At 42.7% G+C, this 17,345-nt stretch overlaps 2 protein-coding genes across 4 annotated transcripts in view; one reads left to right on the forward strand and one right to left on the reverse strand.

Moving 5' to 3' along the window:
- The window catches only part of MTMR2 (myotubularin related protein 2), a 39,375-nt gene extending 38,691 nt beyond the window's left edge, over positions 1 to 684 (forward strand). Inside the window, exon 15 of the mRNA XM_039349065.1 lies at positions 247 to 684. Within this exon, the coding sequence (XP_039204999.1) occupies positions 247 to 408 (162 nt within the window). The 3' untranslated portion in view covers positions 409 to 684. The remainder of the gene's footprint in view (positions 1 to 246) is intronic.
- Positions 685 to 7,561: 6,877 nt separating this feature from the next.
- Positions 7,562 to 17,345, reverse strand: part of CEP57 (centrosomal protein 57) — a 29,623-nt gene continuing 19,839 nt past the window's right edge. For 2 of the 3 annotated variants that reach the window (XM_039349067.1, XM_039349066.1), the window contains exons 9-11: positions 14,959 to 15,185; positions 12,840 to 12,984; positions 7,562 to 8,843 (exon numbers count right to left, since the gene is read on the reverse strand). In XM_039349067.1, coding sequence (XP_039205001.1) covers positions 8,646 to 8,843; positions 12,840 to 12,984; positions 14,959 to 15,185 — 570 coding nt within the window. In that variant the 3' untranslated portion in view covers positions 7,562 to 8,645. The remainder of the gene's footprint in view (positions 8,844 to 12,839; positions 12,985 to 14,958; positions 15,186 to 17,345) is intronic. The other variant, XR_005557395.1, reaches the window with a different exon arrangement.

The raw sequence follows: 17,345 nt of genomic DNA on the forward strand, positions 1-17,345 counted from the left end.
ATGAGGGTGCTGCAGTGGTCATAAGTGTGAAAAACGGTCATAAGTCACTTTTTTCAGTGCCGTTGTAACTTCAGTCGCTAAACAAATGATTGTAAGTTGAGGACCACCTGTATCACTTGTCCAGAAGAGAATTTGGGTATTGAAACAGGTTGTGGAACTCTGCTAGGTCATTAAAAAAAACCCAAAAAAGATTATTATAATTTTCTGTCCCAAAGTTGAGCAAGGTGTGTTTTGTTTTGCCGTTAGGAACCGGTCCACAATCGCTACAAAGAACTCCTAGCAAAACGAGCAGAACTTCAGAAAAAAGTGGACGAGCTTCAGCGAGAAATCACCAATCGCTCCACTTCCTCCTCTGAGAGGGCCAGTTCTCCCGCGCAGTGCGTTACGCCAGTCCAGACGATTGTATGACGTCATGCACACCCGTCTTCCAAAACCTGATGCTCTTTCCCAATGTCTTGACGCGTCCCCTGGCTGGCCTGGATGGGAGCCGTAGCCCAATGCAGCGAGAAAGCAACAGATTGAGGAAAAGCTGGAGCAGGACTCTGTGGTGGTGACCCTTTTTCTAAGAAAGAAGCTGACGGGATTAGAAAGGGCTTTTCCTAAGACTGTATTTATTATGTTCTACTTCTCCAGGGTATTTTATTGCAGCTGTAACACTACAAGAGCCGGAATCGTTTTTTTTTTTTTTTTTTTTAAAAAGAACCTCTGATATGATTAATTTTCTTGTGGGCTAATTAAGAGAAAATTAACCGCATGGCATCTCAAGACACAATTATAGGACATTTATTAATGAGTTCAGAGTGTTTAGCATTGGCTTTTGCTGTGGAACGATGCACTTAAAACAGGGTCATACTTATTTCAAACCTCAGCCACCTGAATACAAAGACCCTCACAGGGATTCCCGATGTATATGGTGGGCTTTGCTGATCTCCCATTTTACCTTACCCACTTACAAACGGCTCCACCGAAACGCAAAGGGATTTGCAAGTGGAGTGCAAATTATCACAGTGAGTTTGCATGCTAGGAAAGAAGAACATTCAGAAATTGCAATTGTGCATATGAAAATTATGCATTCTTGGCTTCTGAGGCTTATCAGTCGCAGACTTTTTTGTGGTGCCTCATTCTTACACAAATATGGCCTCTGAAAGCGGAGGGGGAAAGCAAGAATTCAAAACTTCTGAGGTTAACTGCTTTATACAGGGATGAGGAAACAAATGTGTCATCTACATATGTTTCTAGTGGCGTTCATGTAAAGAGGAAAACCTTGAGGCCCTCCAGATCTCAGTAGATTCAACAGCTGCAGGATGTTCAGTTGAGAGGAAAGGTCACTGAAGACGTTGAAGATGCTGGAAATTGAAGCCATACATTTAGCTAACATCTAGGTTGGGGAAAGGTAACTTAGACGTATCTATGGGAATAGGCCAAATGTATCTATTTTATCTCTGGTGCTGTGATTTGTGGATCAGGAGTTAAACCATACACCATGGTAAACAAATCAAATGATAATCTTGTTCATGCAGCGCTGCCCAGAGGACCCCCAATAAAAATGATATCGTTTGATCACTTTTGATTTGTAAATCATGGTATATGATTTAATACAGTGATTCTCAACCTTTTCTTCACCGCGGACCCTGTTCAAATACCTTTTGTGGCCACGAAGCATGGCCACGGACCACCAGGACTTAAGATTTAAAGCCTAACATTTCTTCAAGCTTTCGTGGACCCCCCCCCCGTGATGACATCGCTCCCCCCCCCCCCGGGTCTGCATACCACAGGTGAGAACCACCGATTTAGCATATTGTATGAATACACCAATCGATTGAATAGATTTAAATGTTTTGCATTTTAAAAGTTCTTTGATCCCCGGAATCCCCAGATGAGTTTTCAAATGCTAAGTCTTCGAGGCCACTGCCGATCAGAGAAGGAAACGATGCTTTCCAGGATGAACCAATTATTTTCTCTGGTAGATACAGTTCTTCCTTTATCTATAACACGGGTGTCAAACTCGCCGCGTCACGTGACGTGTCACGATGTATCGCAACTTTTTTTGCATTGCCAGAGCTGGGACGGGCGCGGCCTCCGTATGATGCAACTGGCCCGCGGACCGGCAGTTTGACACCCCTGATCTATAAGGTAGTCCTCGACTTATGTCTACAATTAGGAGCAGAATTTCCATTGCTAAGCAAGACGGCTAAGTGTCTCGTGCCCAATTTTGCAACCTTTTTTCCCCCATGGTTGTTAAGCAAATCACTGCAGTTATTAAGTGAATCATTACATTAAGCAAACCTGGCTTCCTCCATTGGATTTGCTTGTCAGAAGCCCATAAATGGTGATCACCTGAACCCAGGATCCTGGGGTTCCAAGTGTCTGAATTCTGATCCTGTGACTGGGGATGCGTGAAACGCTCGTAAGTTCACTTTTCTCAGTTAACTTGTAATAGTTACTAAACAAATGGTCGTAAGTCAAGGGCTACCTGTAATAGGCTAAATTTCAGAAGATGGAGAGATGGGTTTTAGCAGCCCCAAAATTCTCAAGCAGAATGCTCAAAGGGAACGCTGGGAATTATAATCCTACTACACATGGTGGGTACCACGCAAGGCAAGATTGATTTATAGTTCCAACACCATCCTTGCCTCTGACTTCCTTTCAAGTTGCGTTCATACAACCTCTTATTGTTTCAGGGGAGGGGAGTTGGCTAAGATCAAGTATGGTATCTGTACTACAATTCCCAGCAGTCTCATCCAGCATTGCCAACAGCCAGGATTTAAAAGGTGTGTAGCCCGAGCATCTTGTATGTTTTCCAGCTACATTGTACAAGCTTTTTGTATATTAAACTGGACTTTAACAGCAGCTCCTTTGAGATGCAGGACCTAGCAGGAAATTACAAGGATGTGCCAAACTTACAAAGTACAATATAACTCCTCCTTTTTGTCAAAGTGCGTAGTTCTTTTTTTGTGTGTGAAGTCATGATGGGGTGGGATAGTACTGAGCTGTTTCTGGTGGCCTGTAGGCTTTGGATCTGTAGGCTTTGGATGAGGAGCACTGCTTCTAAAAGGACAAATATATCTAATATTCCAGGAAATTCAATCTGAATCCTCACAAGAGTAGTTGATGACATACAATCTATTCCAGCATTTCCACCAAGGTAAAGCCAAGCCTTTTCTACAACCCCTTAACTGTATTAACTTGGTGATAGCTTTCCTATATTTGTCTGAAACATGATTGTTAGTCATGCATTGTCTTGAGGAAACAGATGTTATAAATCGAAGAGTAAAATCCCACTTACTTGCTTGATGGCATACTGCATTTCACCTGTTTGCGACAAAACAGTCCTGAACATTAAAGTGCATATTTCCATAGAACTCAAAAACCATCATCCATAACTGTATGTCTAAGCCAGGGGTCTTCAAATTGGCCCTTTTATGACTTGTGGACTTCAACTCCCAGAATTCCTCAGCCAGGCACACTGGCTGAGGAATTCTGGGAATTGAAGTCTACAAGTCATTAAAGGGCCAAATTTGAAGACCCCTGATCTAAACCAGTGGTTCTCAACCTTTTTAATGCCACAACCCCAACCGGTCGTAAGTAGAGGACTACTCAACCGGTCGTAAGTCAAGGACTACTCAACTGGTGCAGCATCATTTGCAGAACGGGACTTTTGGCGGGCTCAGCAGGGCAGAGACAGCCTGGACAATTCCTATTGGCTTTTGAAAGCCAATAGAATTAGACTATATTCAAGAGAATCTATTCTATTGGCTTTCAAAAGCCAATAGAATAAAAGGGAGTAGCACAGCTAAGAAAAAGGGGGAAAAATGGTGGACTGCATCGTTTGGCGACCCCCGTGAAATGGTCGTTCGACCCCAAATGGGGTCCTGACCCACAGGTTGAGAACCGCTGGTCTAAACTCTTAATAGTGACCCATTGACAGACGCCTAGCACTCTTCTCATCAAGAGAGGCCTTACTTACAGTTTTGGGAGTTCTGTGGGATGATACTTCCATTAATGACTGTGCAACAGCAGCAGACACTTGTTTTTCAGACTAGGACCTCTGGCATTTGAAGAAAAATGCCCTCCTGCCCAACTAAATTGATAGTTCAGTGAGAGACATAGATGGACTCTTGTAGTGCCCAAAACCAACAGGCTGAAGAAGCTTCCTAGGTGAGAAGCAAAATGTCTTCAAGAGAAAAAAAAAAGTCCAGTTGCCTTTGAAAAAGCAGTTATGGGACAACCATGGCCTGGATGATTGAGAATCTCCATAGACATCTAGCACAAGACTCTTCTGCCAGCTATTCCAGCCTTGTGAGCCAGCTTCCTGGCCTGGGGACTTTCAGATGTTGGTGAGGGAGTAACCTTTTACAGCTCAGCTGCAGAAATGAAGGCAAATGGATGCCTGACTTGCACAAAGCAATTCCTAATGAAAGTTTAATAGGTTTCTTTAATTTGGCATGCTTTTAGAAAAGTCAGAGTTCTTTCTTAAGGGCTAGTTACATGAAAAATAAGTGCCATCGTATATTATGCAGAATGCTAGGAAGGATCCCCCTCCCCCCCCAAAAAGAAAAACTGGGAAGGGTGGAAGAGACTGTCCTTTAACAAGATTTGACAAATATGCTCCGATGCCATTTTAAACCATTTATCCCATATTGCATTTATCCCATATTGCATCTATATCAGTGGTTCTCAACCTGTGGGTCGGGGCCCCATTTGGGGTCGAACGACCATTTCTCGGGGGTCGCCAAACAACGCAGTCCGCCATTTTTTCCTCCTTTTCCTTAGCTGTGCTACTTCCTTTTATTCTATTGGCTTTTGAAAGCCAATAGAATAGACTCTCTTGAATAGAGTCTAATTCTATTGGCTTTCAAAAGCCAAAATAGGAATTGTCCAGGCTGTCTCTGCCCTGCTAAGCCCGCCAAAAGTCCCATTCTGCAAATGGTGCTGCACCAGTTGAGTAGTCCTCGACTTACGACCGGCTGAGTAGTCCTCGACTTACGACCGGTTGGGGGTCGCGGCATTAGAAAGGTTGAGAACCACTGATCTATATAAAGAAGCCAGTATAGTATGCAAAACAAGCTGTTCTCTTTCTGAAGAGGAATGCAAAATGGCTCTTGACAAGTTAGGTAGAAGTTGCACTTCTGGTTGAGACTGTGGGCATCTGTTACCTAACAACTTGCAGCCCAGGGCTTTTTTTTCTCATAGACGCCCAGAACGGAGTTCCGGCACCTTTTTTGGATGGAACCTTGTATGGGTAGGCAAGGCGGGTTGTATGACGTGTGTGAGTTCCGGCACCTTTTTTTTTTTTAAGAAAAAAAGCACCATCGCAGCCTATTTATAAAGGGAGTTACGAAGCGGTTAGATAAACGAGGCAGACCCAGTAAGGCCCGGTTTATTAATAGCGCATTGTAGATTTTCAGCAGACAGATTTAAAATAAAAACATAACGTCAGATTCATAGTCTTGCAAAATAGCTTTGTAATTATTGGCCAGCAGGCTTGCTTTACAATTGAAGATGCATGGCAATGCTTCAGCGTCTTATTCCAAGTATGCCAAGGGGAGTAGTCAGCTAGCACAAACAGCTTCCCCAATTTCAGGTGGTCTAAAACCAACTACAATTCTCACATTAGCATGACTGATGGGGAATGGGATTTGTAGTCCAAGACATCTAAAGCAGGAAGAATAACTGTACAAGTGACATATCTGTATGGGCTACCATGTACTCCGCTCACGGATTAGAGGCAGAGCAATCATTTTTATGATCCTGTTTGTGTATTTGGAAAAGAAATCTAAAAATGTGTTATTAATGTGAGCACTCTGCTCTCACACCATCTCCCTGACAAAGAAGTGTTCCTTTTCCAAACCGCTGCCTTTCAGGCCACTACAATCAAAAAACTGTGTGTGTCCATTGTTAACCCGATTCCTTCTTTCAAATAATTTATATGTATGTACTTAGGTATGTATTTGGACTAGGGCTGTACAAGTCTTGAAAATGATGTGGAAAAGTGCTCCATGCCTCAAACGCTTCCCACTCCTTAAAATAGCTCAGCTTTTTTTTTTTTACCTCTATGATCAGTGGTTCTCAACCTGTGGGTCGGGACCCCATTTGGGGTCAAACAACCATTTCATGGGGGTCGCCAAACAAGGCTGTCCGCCATTTTTCCCCCCCTTTCTTTGGCCACGCCCCTGGCACCCGGTGATGTATAAGTGGTTGGGGGTCACCACAACATGGGGAACTGCATTATGGGGTCACAGCATTAGAAAGGTTGAGAACCATGTGGAAAGAACATAGACTGCAGCTACTTCAGGGAGCTCAGCCATCAATGCGATTCTTAAAGCAGAAGCCTGGCGGCACAGTGGTTAGAGTGCCGTACAAGTAGTCCTCGACTTAACAGCCATAATTGAGTGCAAAATTTTTGTTGCTGAGTGAGACAGTTAAGTGAGTTTTGCTACATTTTATGACCTTTCTTGCCAGTCGTTAAATGAATTACCGCGGTTGTTAATAGCATGGTTGTTAAGTGAATCTGACATATGATCATTTTTCACACTTATTACTGTTGCAGCATCAAGTGATCAAAATTCAGGCACTTGGCAACTGACTCGTATTTATGACGGTTGCAGTGTCCCTGGGGTCAGGTGATCACCTTTCATAACTTTCTAACAAGCAAAGTCAATGGGAGAAGCCAGATTCACTTAATAAACACGCTACTAACTTAACACCTGCAAGTCATTCACTTAACAGCTGTGGCAAGAAAGGTCGTAAGATGGGGCAGAACTCACTTAACCAATGTCTCGCTTAGCAACTGAAATTTTGGGCTCAGTTTGAGGTCGCAAAGTCAAGAACTACCTGTATTGCAGGCTAACTCTGCCCACAGCTAGGAGTTTGATCCTAACCGGCTCAAGATTGACTTAGCCTTCCATCCTTCCGCGGTTGGTAAAGCGAGGACCCAAATTGTTGAGGGCAATATGGTGACTTTGTAAACTGCTCAGAGAGTGCTGTAAAGGATTACAGAGCAGGATATAAGTCTAGCTGCTATTGCTTTTGCTCTTTCCTTCCTGCTTTTCTCTTGCACGGAAGCCCACAAAGGCTGAGCTGCTGTTTCTTCCAATCCGTTTTAAAGCATCCCCAGATCTAACACCAGCCACTTTTATATTTCTCCTTTTATTGCAGCCTAAAGCAGAATCAGGATATCAACCCAAAAGTCACCACCCACCTCCCAGTTTTCAATCTTGACCCCTTATATTATGTTTTGCTTTGAGCCCGGCAAAGGATTATTCTATCTAGTTCCTTCTATTTGGTCTCTGTTTGCAAAAAAGAAAGCGAGGGATTAAGACTGGCGTGAGTAGGCCTGCTCCTTCTTCTGCTTCAGCAGGAGAGGGAAAGAGGCTGTGCCCACCAGCTAGTTTGCCAGGTGTCCATTCTCATTTCAGCCAGCAATGGGCCATCTGTCACCAAGGCAAAATGTCAACTAATGATGCTACACCTGCTTTGTGTGTGGATTACACAGATCTGTTCCTGGAGTCCAACAGTTCATGGAAAGTGGGAGATCAAAGAGCCAACTGGCTTTCGCAAGTAATTTATTCCATTTGCCTTTATTGCAGTCCAAATACGATCTCAAAAAACACAAGCCATTTTGAGTTACTACTACAGTCCAATCTTCGGAAAGCCTTTACATTATTAATATAATAAATAATATTGTTGCATGTACATTAAAATTGCCTAGTACCAGAACCACCACCTGATCCTCTAGTCTAGGGAATATTAGTTTTTAAAAAGCTGCCTGCCAGTATTAAACAGCATGATCGAAGGCACCATTTATTTTTTTGGGGAAAAAAAAATACATATATTAACCTCCTGCTTTTCAGCAAAACAGTAGAAATGAGATAAAATTAACTTGGCAATTCAGTTTCATTCCGAAACCACATCATGTCAATTCCATGGCTAAAATGGATATAAAATTTGTTTTTTTTAAATGGTGTTTAATTGAATGCCAAAGAAAACCTTCTCACCTCTGTGCATAATTTCCATATTTCAAAACGGGCATCATTGCTCAAACATCAAAACGTGAGCTCGCCATGCTGAGAAGGAAGAGCTGATTCTTTTTAAAGAAAAAGCTGCTTATGAGACCTTGAAAAGAGTCAAAAGTGACACAGGGCTCCATACCGTTGCTCCGTTCAAAGTCACTGTGTGTTTATAAAGCAGTCAAAAAAATTCGGCAAAACAAATTTAATTCTGATGCTTTTCCCTGTTGACCTTCAACTCTCCGAATGAATTTAAAAAAAAAAATCCTACTTTCTCCACTCATAGAAGGAAGTTGTCCCAAGCAAGGAAGACAATTAATTGTCAGAAGCAGAACCGTAGGGCAAGGATTATGTTTTGTAGCAGAATAACCATCACTGGTACCAATGTGAGGTTTAGCAATGAAATAATAAAGGGAGGCTTATTTTTTTTTTTCTCTCTCTCTCTACCCATCCCCAGCTCCCCTCACGGTGGTAACATGATCAGGCATACAGGTAGAATAGGAGAAGCCTTTTTGTTTAGAAGGTGCCACTCTGGTATTGTCTTTCATCCAGCACTGTAGCTGGTTAGGCCGCTGCAGCCATAATGATAAAAGGTGCAAACCCCTCAAAACCTCACCACCACACGGGGAAGACAGGTCAGCAATCCCAACTGACGTCATCCTTCTGAAGGGAGGACTGTATGCTTTGCATGTCTCTCAGAAGCTGAAGGCTCTTCTTACTCTGCCCACTGGGCTTTCTCTTCAGACCGCCCTGGTTCGCCTTCTTGTCTTCGTCCACTTTACTGGAATCCCGAGCGCAGTGCTGCTTGTTCTTGTTGACCTTGAGCTTCTCCAGCTACACACCAACATACCGGCACAAAAAGTAATAAGAATCGGGCATTTAAAACTAACTTGTTTTAATGTCCACTGTGATCCCTCATTCCCAAAGTGCCACACTCCAGTAATTTCTTTAATCTATTTTTTTAGATGTCTGTTCTTGTTCACTTGCACGCTCATTGTTACAAATGGTCACTGTCTCTTTCTATTTTCAGCCAGTCACAGATCACTTACTTTTTTTCCTCGCTCCTCACTACAGAACATTCTATAATGTTCAGATCTTTAATTAACATTTCTATAATGTTCGGATCTTTAATTGTATTTAAAGGTACGCAAGTCTCCACAAGAAGCAAACATATATTCTGCAAAATCTTTTGGGTACACTACACTGTTTCAGAGGCAAGCCTACTTCCTCCAATTCCAGTGTAGCTTGGTGGGCACCTGTTAACAAGTGCAGCACACTATCCACTTGTTTAAAACGCAATACATTTCTTACATGGGCAAAACAGTGTTTTGATTGTGCTTAGGTTGATGGCTTGTTGATCCAGCATCTCAGAAGCTGCTTTGCCCAGCAATTAATCCTGCAGTTTATCCATAGCTTTTCTCTTCTCTCCATTTCTACAGGTATTCTCAACTTACAATCATAACTGAGCCCAGAGTTATGGTTGTAAGTAATGCTGGTCATTAAGCAGGTTGCCACGTGACCTCGCCCGATTTTATAACCTTTTTTGTGGTGGTCATTAAATGAATCACTGTGGTGTTCAGTGAACGTGACAATCATTAAGCATTTTCCACATTAGGTGCTTTTTGCTGGAAACCTGAAGTAAAAGCTGGTTTCTGACAAAAAAAAAAAACATTGTAAATCGTGGTCATGTGACTGTGCAATGCTGCAAACAGCCCTAAATGCAGGCCAAATGTGATCATGGGAGGGCCTGGTTGTCAGAATTTTGACTTTGGACTGTAAGCAGCCCTAGGGAGGCCTGTCGTAACTTCGAACAGTTGCAAAGCAACCTGTCATAAGTTGACAATTACTTATACTGCTGTATCACATTAATTTTTATAATGTCTGTAGCCACACCAAAAAGGAGCAGAAATATTGTGTAGCTGCAAGGCTATCTACATGGAAAGTAAAAGATAGCACTGACTGAAAGAAACAACAGCTTCTCTGCTTGAGGAGAAAAAAAAAAGGGAAGTTGGGGAAAACATTGCGGTACTAATCCTGCAGTTTTAAAATTACTCTCGTAACAATATTTCCCAGTGCCAACCAACCAGAGCTTCCTGAACCTTAAAACCAAGGATAAAAGTAGGTTTAACATGATAAAAAGGGGGAAAAAATGGGAGAACCAAGCTAAGGAACGTATCATATGGTTCATGAGCAAATTAAACAACAGGGCTTGCAGAAATGGTAATGCCAGGTGTCCCTGGTTTAAGGGAAAATATTCAAGGCTCACCCTATAGATATCTTTAGCAATTTCTCAGTTTGGTGGGGGTTAGGGCTATTCCCTGAGACGCTTGTGCCTTTGCAGAGAAGCTGCTGAAGACAATAGAACAGCTTTTCTGAACAGTGTCCTCCAACTGTTCAGAATAACTTTCATCATCCTCCAGTCTAATAGATCTAGAACAGTGGTTCTCAACCTTTTTAATGCCGCGACCCCCAACTGGTCGTAAGTCGAGGACTACTCAACCGGTTGTAAGTCGAGGACTACTCAATTGGTGCAGCACTGTTTGCAGAATGGGACTTTTGGCGGGCTCAGCAGGGCAGAGACAGCCTGGACAATTCCTATTGGCTTTTGAAAGGGAATAAATTCCTATTGGCTTTTGAATAGAATAAAAGGGAGTAGCCCAGCTAAGGAAAAGGGGAAAAAATGGCGGACTGCGTTGTTTGGCGACCCCCGTGAAATGGTCATTCGACCCCAAATGGGGTCCCGACCCACAGGTTGAGAACCACTGATCTAGAAGTAGCCAGAAAGGATGTCCAGATAAAAGAACTGTGGATCAGTTGTCCTTCCTTCTTTGCTCTCATGCCCCTAACAGAGGCCACAGAATTATCATCTACAGCATCTACCTTGGCAACTTTAAGCCTTGTGGACTTCAACTCCCAGAATTCTGGGAGTTGAAGTCCACGAGGCTTAAAGTTGCCAAGGTTGAGGACCCCTGATCTACAGCTTCATACATGCAGCTCAGCCTTCATGGACTCCTCCATTTCTTCAATCCCTACCACAAGCAGGTCCTCTGGGTTTGCAATCGGCACATACCCAGATTCGGGATTCCAGAAGGTTGCAGAGCCTTCCATTCTTTGGGTTTTACCAAAGCTAAAGAAGGTGACAAGCAGCAAATAATGGCCACTGATTTGCGGAGACATAATTAGTAGGAGCTTCCCTTGCTTTCAGAAGAGGTAAAGCCAAATATCTGAACCATTTTGCAGCAGTCAGGTGATGTAGGTCAGTGTTTCTCAACCTCAGTAATTTTAAGACACGTGGACTTCAACTCCCAGAATTCCCCAGATAGGCTGACTATGGAATTCTGGGAGTTGAAGTCCACATGTCTTAAAAGTTGCCACGGTTGAGAAACACTGACCTAGATCATCTTATTGCTGCAAAATAGTCTAAAGATATAGGTTGCTTACTGTAGTATATTTTAACATGTTATCTTTAACCTTACTTATATCTCATTTCTCGAGATAGGCTGTAATGATGATACCCCTTTTAAAGCTACAAATTCTGCTTCAGAGCTTTTAACAACATAAATTAGATAGTGCAACCGGGCAATTATTATTCAACTTGACCAGATGGAATAATTAACAATATCATTTGGCAACTCTTATCTAAATGTTTATATCATTTTATACTACTCTATTTTATGTTTTCTTTTACGCCTTTACAAGGCAGTTTTATAATGCAATGATTAGCCTTAAATATTTATTCTTTCAGCACTTTCATTTTATTTTATTTTTTTAATTTCTATTTCATCTTACTTAGTTTTTTTCCTAACTTAATTAGAAATTGTTACACAAGTCCAACTGGGCTCTGTAATTTACTGTATGTTATGAAACTGTATGCTTCTTTGCTTAATATTTATAATAAAGATATTCTGGGCAATGATTTCATTGTTGTTGTTGTTGTTGTCTGTGGGTGGGTAGGTGGGTGGGTGGGTGGGGAGGGTGCTTTCAAATAAGTCTTGACTTCTAGCAACTGCTTGGATTAGTCCCTGCAGTTCTCTTGGCAAAATTTAGTAAGTCGTTTGCCATTGCCTCCTTCTTCCTAGGCTGAGAGAGTGAGACAGGCCCCAGGTCACCCAGCTGGCTTCATGCCTAAGGCAGGACTAGAACTCACAGTCACCTGGTGATTGGCCCAAACTCACCCAGCTGGCTTCTGGCCTAAGGCAGGACTAGAATTCACAGTCACCTGGTGTTTGACCCAAGGTTACCCAGCTGGCTTCATGCCTAAGGCAGGACTAGAACTCACAGTCACCTGGTGATTGGCCCAAGGTCACCCAGCTGGCTTCATGCCTAAGGCAGGACTAGAACTCACAGTCACCTGGTGATTGGCCCAAACTCACCCAGCTGGCTTCTGGCCTAAGGCAGGACTAGAACTCACAGTCACCTGGTGATTGGCCCAAACTCACCCAGCTGGCTTCTGGCCTAAGGCAGGACTAGAACTCACAGTCACCTGGTGATTGACCCAAGGTCACCCACCTGGCTTCACGCCTAAGGCTGGACTAGAACTCACAGTCACCTGGTGATTGGCCCAAGGTCACCCACCTGGCTTCATGCCTAAGGCAGGACTAGAACTCACAGTCACCTGGTGATTGGCCCAAGGTCACCCAGCTGGCTTCACACCTAAGGCAGGACTAGAACTCACAGTCACCTGGTGATTGGCCCAAGGTCACCCACCTGGCTTCACGCCTAAGGCTGGACTAGAACTCACAGTCTTTCAGTTTCTAGCATAATCCCTACACCAAATTGACTCTCCAATGATTTCACAGGAGACTGAAAGTAGTCCTCAGGATAACTCACCCGTGCCCGATGCCTCTGGATTTTACTGATTTGTTCAGCCTTGGCTTCCATCTTTTTCACAAGCACTTCCAAATCCTTCTCCAAGTCTCCCCTTAAGGCAATCGTTGAAGCTTCATGGATGAGTTTTGCCAAATGCTGGTGTTGGCTTGTATGCAAAACAAAGAGACAAATAAAACCAGGTTAAAAAAAATAGCTGATAATGGATTTCTTTAATATATTTTATTTCAGACCCACTTTGCTAATAGAAACAATACATTTTTTCCCCCACACAGCAATCCCTACTATTGTTTTGGAGCACTTCAATGTCAGAAGAGTCCAGCATTTTGTAAGAGATTAGCAAATAAGGAATAGGATTTACTGCTTCTTTTCCCACCTCATTCAACATCACCTTGTAGTATTTGCCAACATTGTAACCTCCAAAAAGAGTCCGCGGAGGCTAGCATAAAGGGAAATGTGGTGTCGGTTTCTCACTCCAGAACTACTAAGGTGCCTACTGATTTTAAAGCAAGGAAACCAAACAATACTATGCCGATTCCAGTAATCTTATGACATCATCAAACACAGAATGCAAGGACAAAGCCCAGCCACCCAGCCAAAAAAAGTTATTTTAAATCATTGCCTACTTGGACTTAAATCAGATAAAGCTTGTAACATTGTTCAAAGTAGAGATTTAACATACATAACTACCAAATATTTATACCCGGAAGGAAGTCCCTTTAAATTCAGTGATAGTACCTGGCCCACCTTGGCTGAACTCAAAAGTTTACAGGGTCAGGTTAGTACTTGGACAATCTCCAGGAAACACTAGAACTGTATGGTAGACAGGAAATTAAAAAAAAAAAAACTCCTAGAGGAAAAAAACCCACTTCTTTATCGAATGAATGATCATAGTCAAAGACCAGCAGCATTAAAATAAATCACATCAAAAACAAAAACAGTTGTAAGCAGCACCACAGGGTCAAGATCAAAGTCAATTCGATTTGACTTTGCAACCGAATTCATTGATTTTTTTTAAAAAAAATGTTATAAAGAGCCCACATTATCTCACATCAGGCTTTATATCTACAGCACAGAATTTGGCTACAAGGTGCATAATAGTTGAGGTTTTACCTGGTAACAGAAGGGAGGCACAGAAGTTGTCTAAATAAGGGGTCCCCAACCCCCGGGCCATAACGGTCCATGTACTAACTATAAGGACCAAGCTGCATAGGGGGAAGTGAGCAACTACTGAGCGAGTGAAGCTTCAACTATATTTGCAGCTACTCCCCAGTACTAGCATCACCACCTCAGCTCCACCTCAGATCATCAGTCACTGGATACTCATAAGAGTATGAATCCTACTGTAAACCACGCATGCAAGGGACCTAGGTTGTGTGTACCTCTTCCCCCCTCGGTCCATGGAAAAATTATCTTCCTTGTAGCCAGTCTCTGGTGCCAAAAGGTTTGGGGACCCCTGGCCTAAATGATTTGGTAAATTTGATCACATGGGTAAATTTCACGTATCTCTATAAAACTTGTACCTTGCTTGACAGGGTTCATCAGGTTTCAAGTGCTACTGAACTACTTGGAATCCATCCATTCCTTCTATGAAACCTCGTCAAATAAGTTTCCACAAGGCAGATTATAGTAGGGTCGTAAATTGAGGACTACCCGTATACCAGAATCCTATGCATGTCTTTTGGATGAAAAGCACGGCCAGACATCTTTCCAAACCCAACCCGCCCATCCCCCCAAATATGTATGTATGTATGTATGTATGTATGTATGTATGTATGTATGTAGGTCATCTTCAGGCTGGTGTTTTCAGCTTCATGCTTCGAGGAGCAATGCTCCTCGAAGCACGAAGCTGAAAACACCAGCCTGAAGATGACGAATGGGACTTCATCGAAACGTCGCCTAGACACTTCCAATTTTACGCGGGAGAAAACCCGAATAACCAAAGACCTACATACAAACACCCGCAAAAACCTCAGAAAACAAACATATATATATATGTGTGTGTATATTTGCAAAGAGCTTTTGAAGTGGTTTACGTGCTTGCTGGACCACCATCTAATAAATACAGGTATGGTCAGAAAAAGATCACAAGGTGAACATTTGCACAAGAGTTTTGACTCACAAACTCATTTGCCCGAGCTCATCTTGTAATGTCAGAAGCACCTCAGAAAGGTCTCCTTGGGACGTGGAAGAAAGGGATGACGTAGATGATCTCCTGCCCCTGTTCATCTGCTTGCTCATCGGGGCTTCGCTGATCACGCGGTTGTTGCAGAGGGCTTTTGAATGCTGCTTCATGAGGTGGAGCACATGCTGCACGTTGGCTGTGACCGAGTGGCTTGGGCTGGTAGACTGAGGCAACAACAGACAGCAGAAATGAAGAGCAGGAAGGTTACATACTGAATGGACCCAACACTAAAGTTTTAACTGTGTTAACTTTAGAAGAGAATATTTGTATTTCTATATAAATATATGTATTAGTGGCACTGATGATGCTACCTAGTTGGGTAAGGAAACTTATGCAAGAAAACAAGCAAGCTCAGAGAGCACCAAGAAACCCACAATGTTAACTTTACGCCATTATAAAATCCCAAATGATTTGGGAAAAAGGGCGAAGAACAGCACCTAGGATGATTAAAGGCCTAGAGCAGTGATGGCGAACCTTTTAGAAACCGAGTGCCCAAACTGCAACCCAAAACCCACTTATGCATCATCGGGTGCTGGGTGGGTGTGGCCATTGGCTGGATGTGGCCCATTGGGGGTGTATGGCCCATTGGGTGAGCATGGCTGCGTTGGTAACGGCAGACTGGGTGGGACTAAAATGTTCAATCAATCAATTCCAACTTTGCAAGATCTTTTTTTCCCCACAAGAAGTTGAAATGGACTGATTGAGCCTTTTTTTTTTTTTTTTTGCACACGGCAGCAGAGACCTAAAGCGAAAAGCTTTTATAAAACCCAGCTGAAGGCCTAGGACTGGGGCGACGGCGCACATGCCCACAGAGAGGGCTCTGAGTGCCGCCTCTGGCACCCGTGCCATAGGTTCGCCACCACTGGCCTAGAGACTAAAACATACGAAGAACGGCTGCAGGACTTGGGTTTGGCTAGTCTAAAGAAAAGAAGAACTAGGGGGTGAAATGATAGCAGTATTCCAGTATCTGGGAGGCTGCCACAAAGAAGAGAGGGTCAACTTATTTTCCAAAGCATTAGAAGGAAGAAAAAAAACAAGGGATGGAAACTAATTGAGGAGAGAAGCAACCGGGAATTAAGTAGAAACTTCCTAACAGTGAGAACAATTAACCAGTGGAACAACTTGTCTTCAGAAGTTGTGGGTGCCTAATCACTGAGAACTTTTAAGAAAAGACTGGATAGCCACCTGTCTGAAATGGTATAGGGTCTCTTGCTAGAGCAGGGGGTTGGACTAGAAGACCTCCAAGGTCCCTTCCAGCTCTATTCTGATTGAAAGGAGTGAAGGGCTCACATTTTTGGACCCTATTTTTTACAGTAATTTCTTTAAAACTGCAGTGCTTTAAAGGAAAAGAAGTGACACCGTCTTTGCACCAAGATACGATGAGGCTCATATTTGAGAATGGAATTTTGCCATTACTAACAAATCGTGCAAAAAAAAAAAAATTAAGAAATTTTTAAAAGAGGTCCCACTCAGTTTAGACTGCAGACCTTGAAATGTCAAAGTCCTGTGCAGCCCTGAATTCAATATTCTAAGCCACCATTTTCAACACTGAATGTCAGTGGATCCCAGAGCTCAAGACCTTCCCTATCTTCTATTTGGGATCCTTTAAAAAGGAATAGAGACCGTCAGGAATTTTCTGAATTCTATAAAAACTGAATCATGTCCTTTTTTCCATTAACATGCAATGTGCCGAGAATGATGGCTCAATTCCAGCTAGTTAAACATCACACAGCAGGTTAAAGTGAACAAGAACATGTAAGACATAATGTTAAAGTCCTTTTCCCTACCTTGAAGTGATCTATTTACTCCAAGTATGTAACACACACACACACACACACACACGAACCCCAATAATAGAATAAGTGAGACTGTATATTTCCTGGTTTGTTTTAGGAACAGCTCTGCCTTGTGCTCAATTTATGCCCAATGGCATCGTTGCCAAGAGAACTAGAATCATTAAAACAGGTTTAATTAAGGTTGGATTAGGGGTCCTTGGTGTTCTCTCAGCTTGGCTTTTTTTCCTTGCAGACATTTCATTACCCATAGTAAGTAACATCATCAGTGCTCAGAGAGCAGCAAGGTCCCTTCATTTCAACCCCAAGCTACAAATACAGGAGTACCTTGGTACTCAACTGCTTTGAAACTCATTGAATTTGATACTCAACACATTTTGACTTGAAAATTTTGTCCCAGGACTCATCATTTGTTTGGTACACAATGCACAAGCTAAAACATGTCAGTGTCAACTGCCCTGTGACCACTATATTATTCCTTATCGGAAAAATCTGTTTGGTACTCAGTGGTGGGACTCAGCCAGTTCGTAC

The sequence above is a fragment of the Crotalus tigris genome, unplaced genomic scaffold (genome assembly GCF_016545835.1).
Source record: "Crotalus tigris isolate CLP2741 ecotype Arizona unplaced genomic scaffold, ASM1654583v1 scf7180000018224.911827, whole genome shotgun sequence".
NCBI classification, from domain to species: Eukaryota; Metazoa; Chordata; class Lepidosauria; order Squamata; family Viperidae; genus Crotalus; species Crotalus tigris.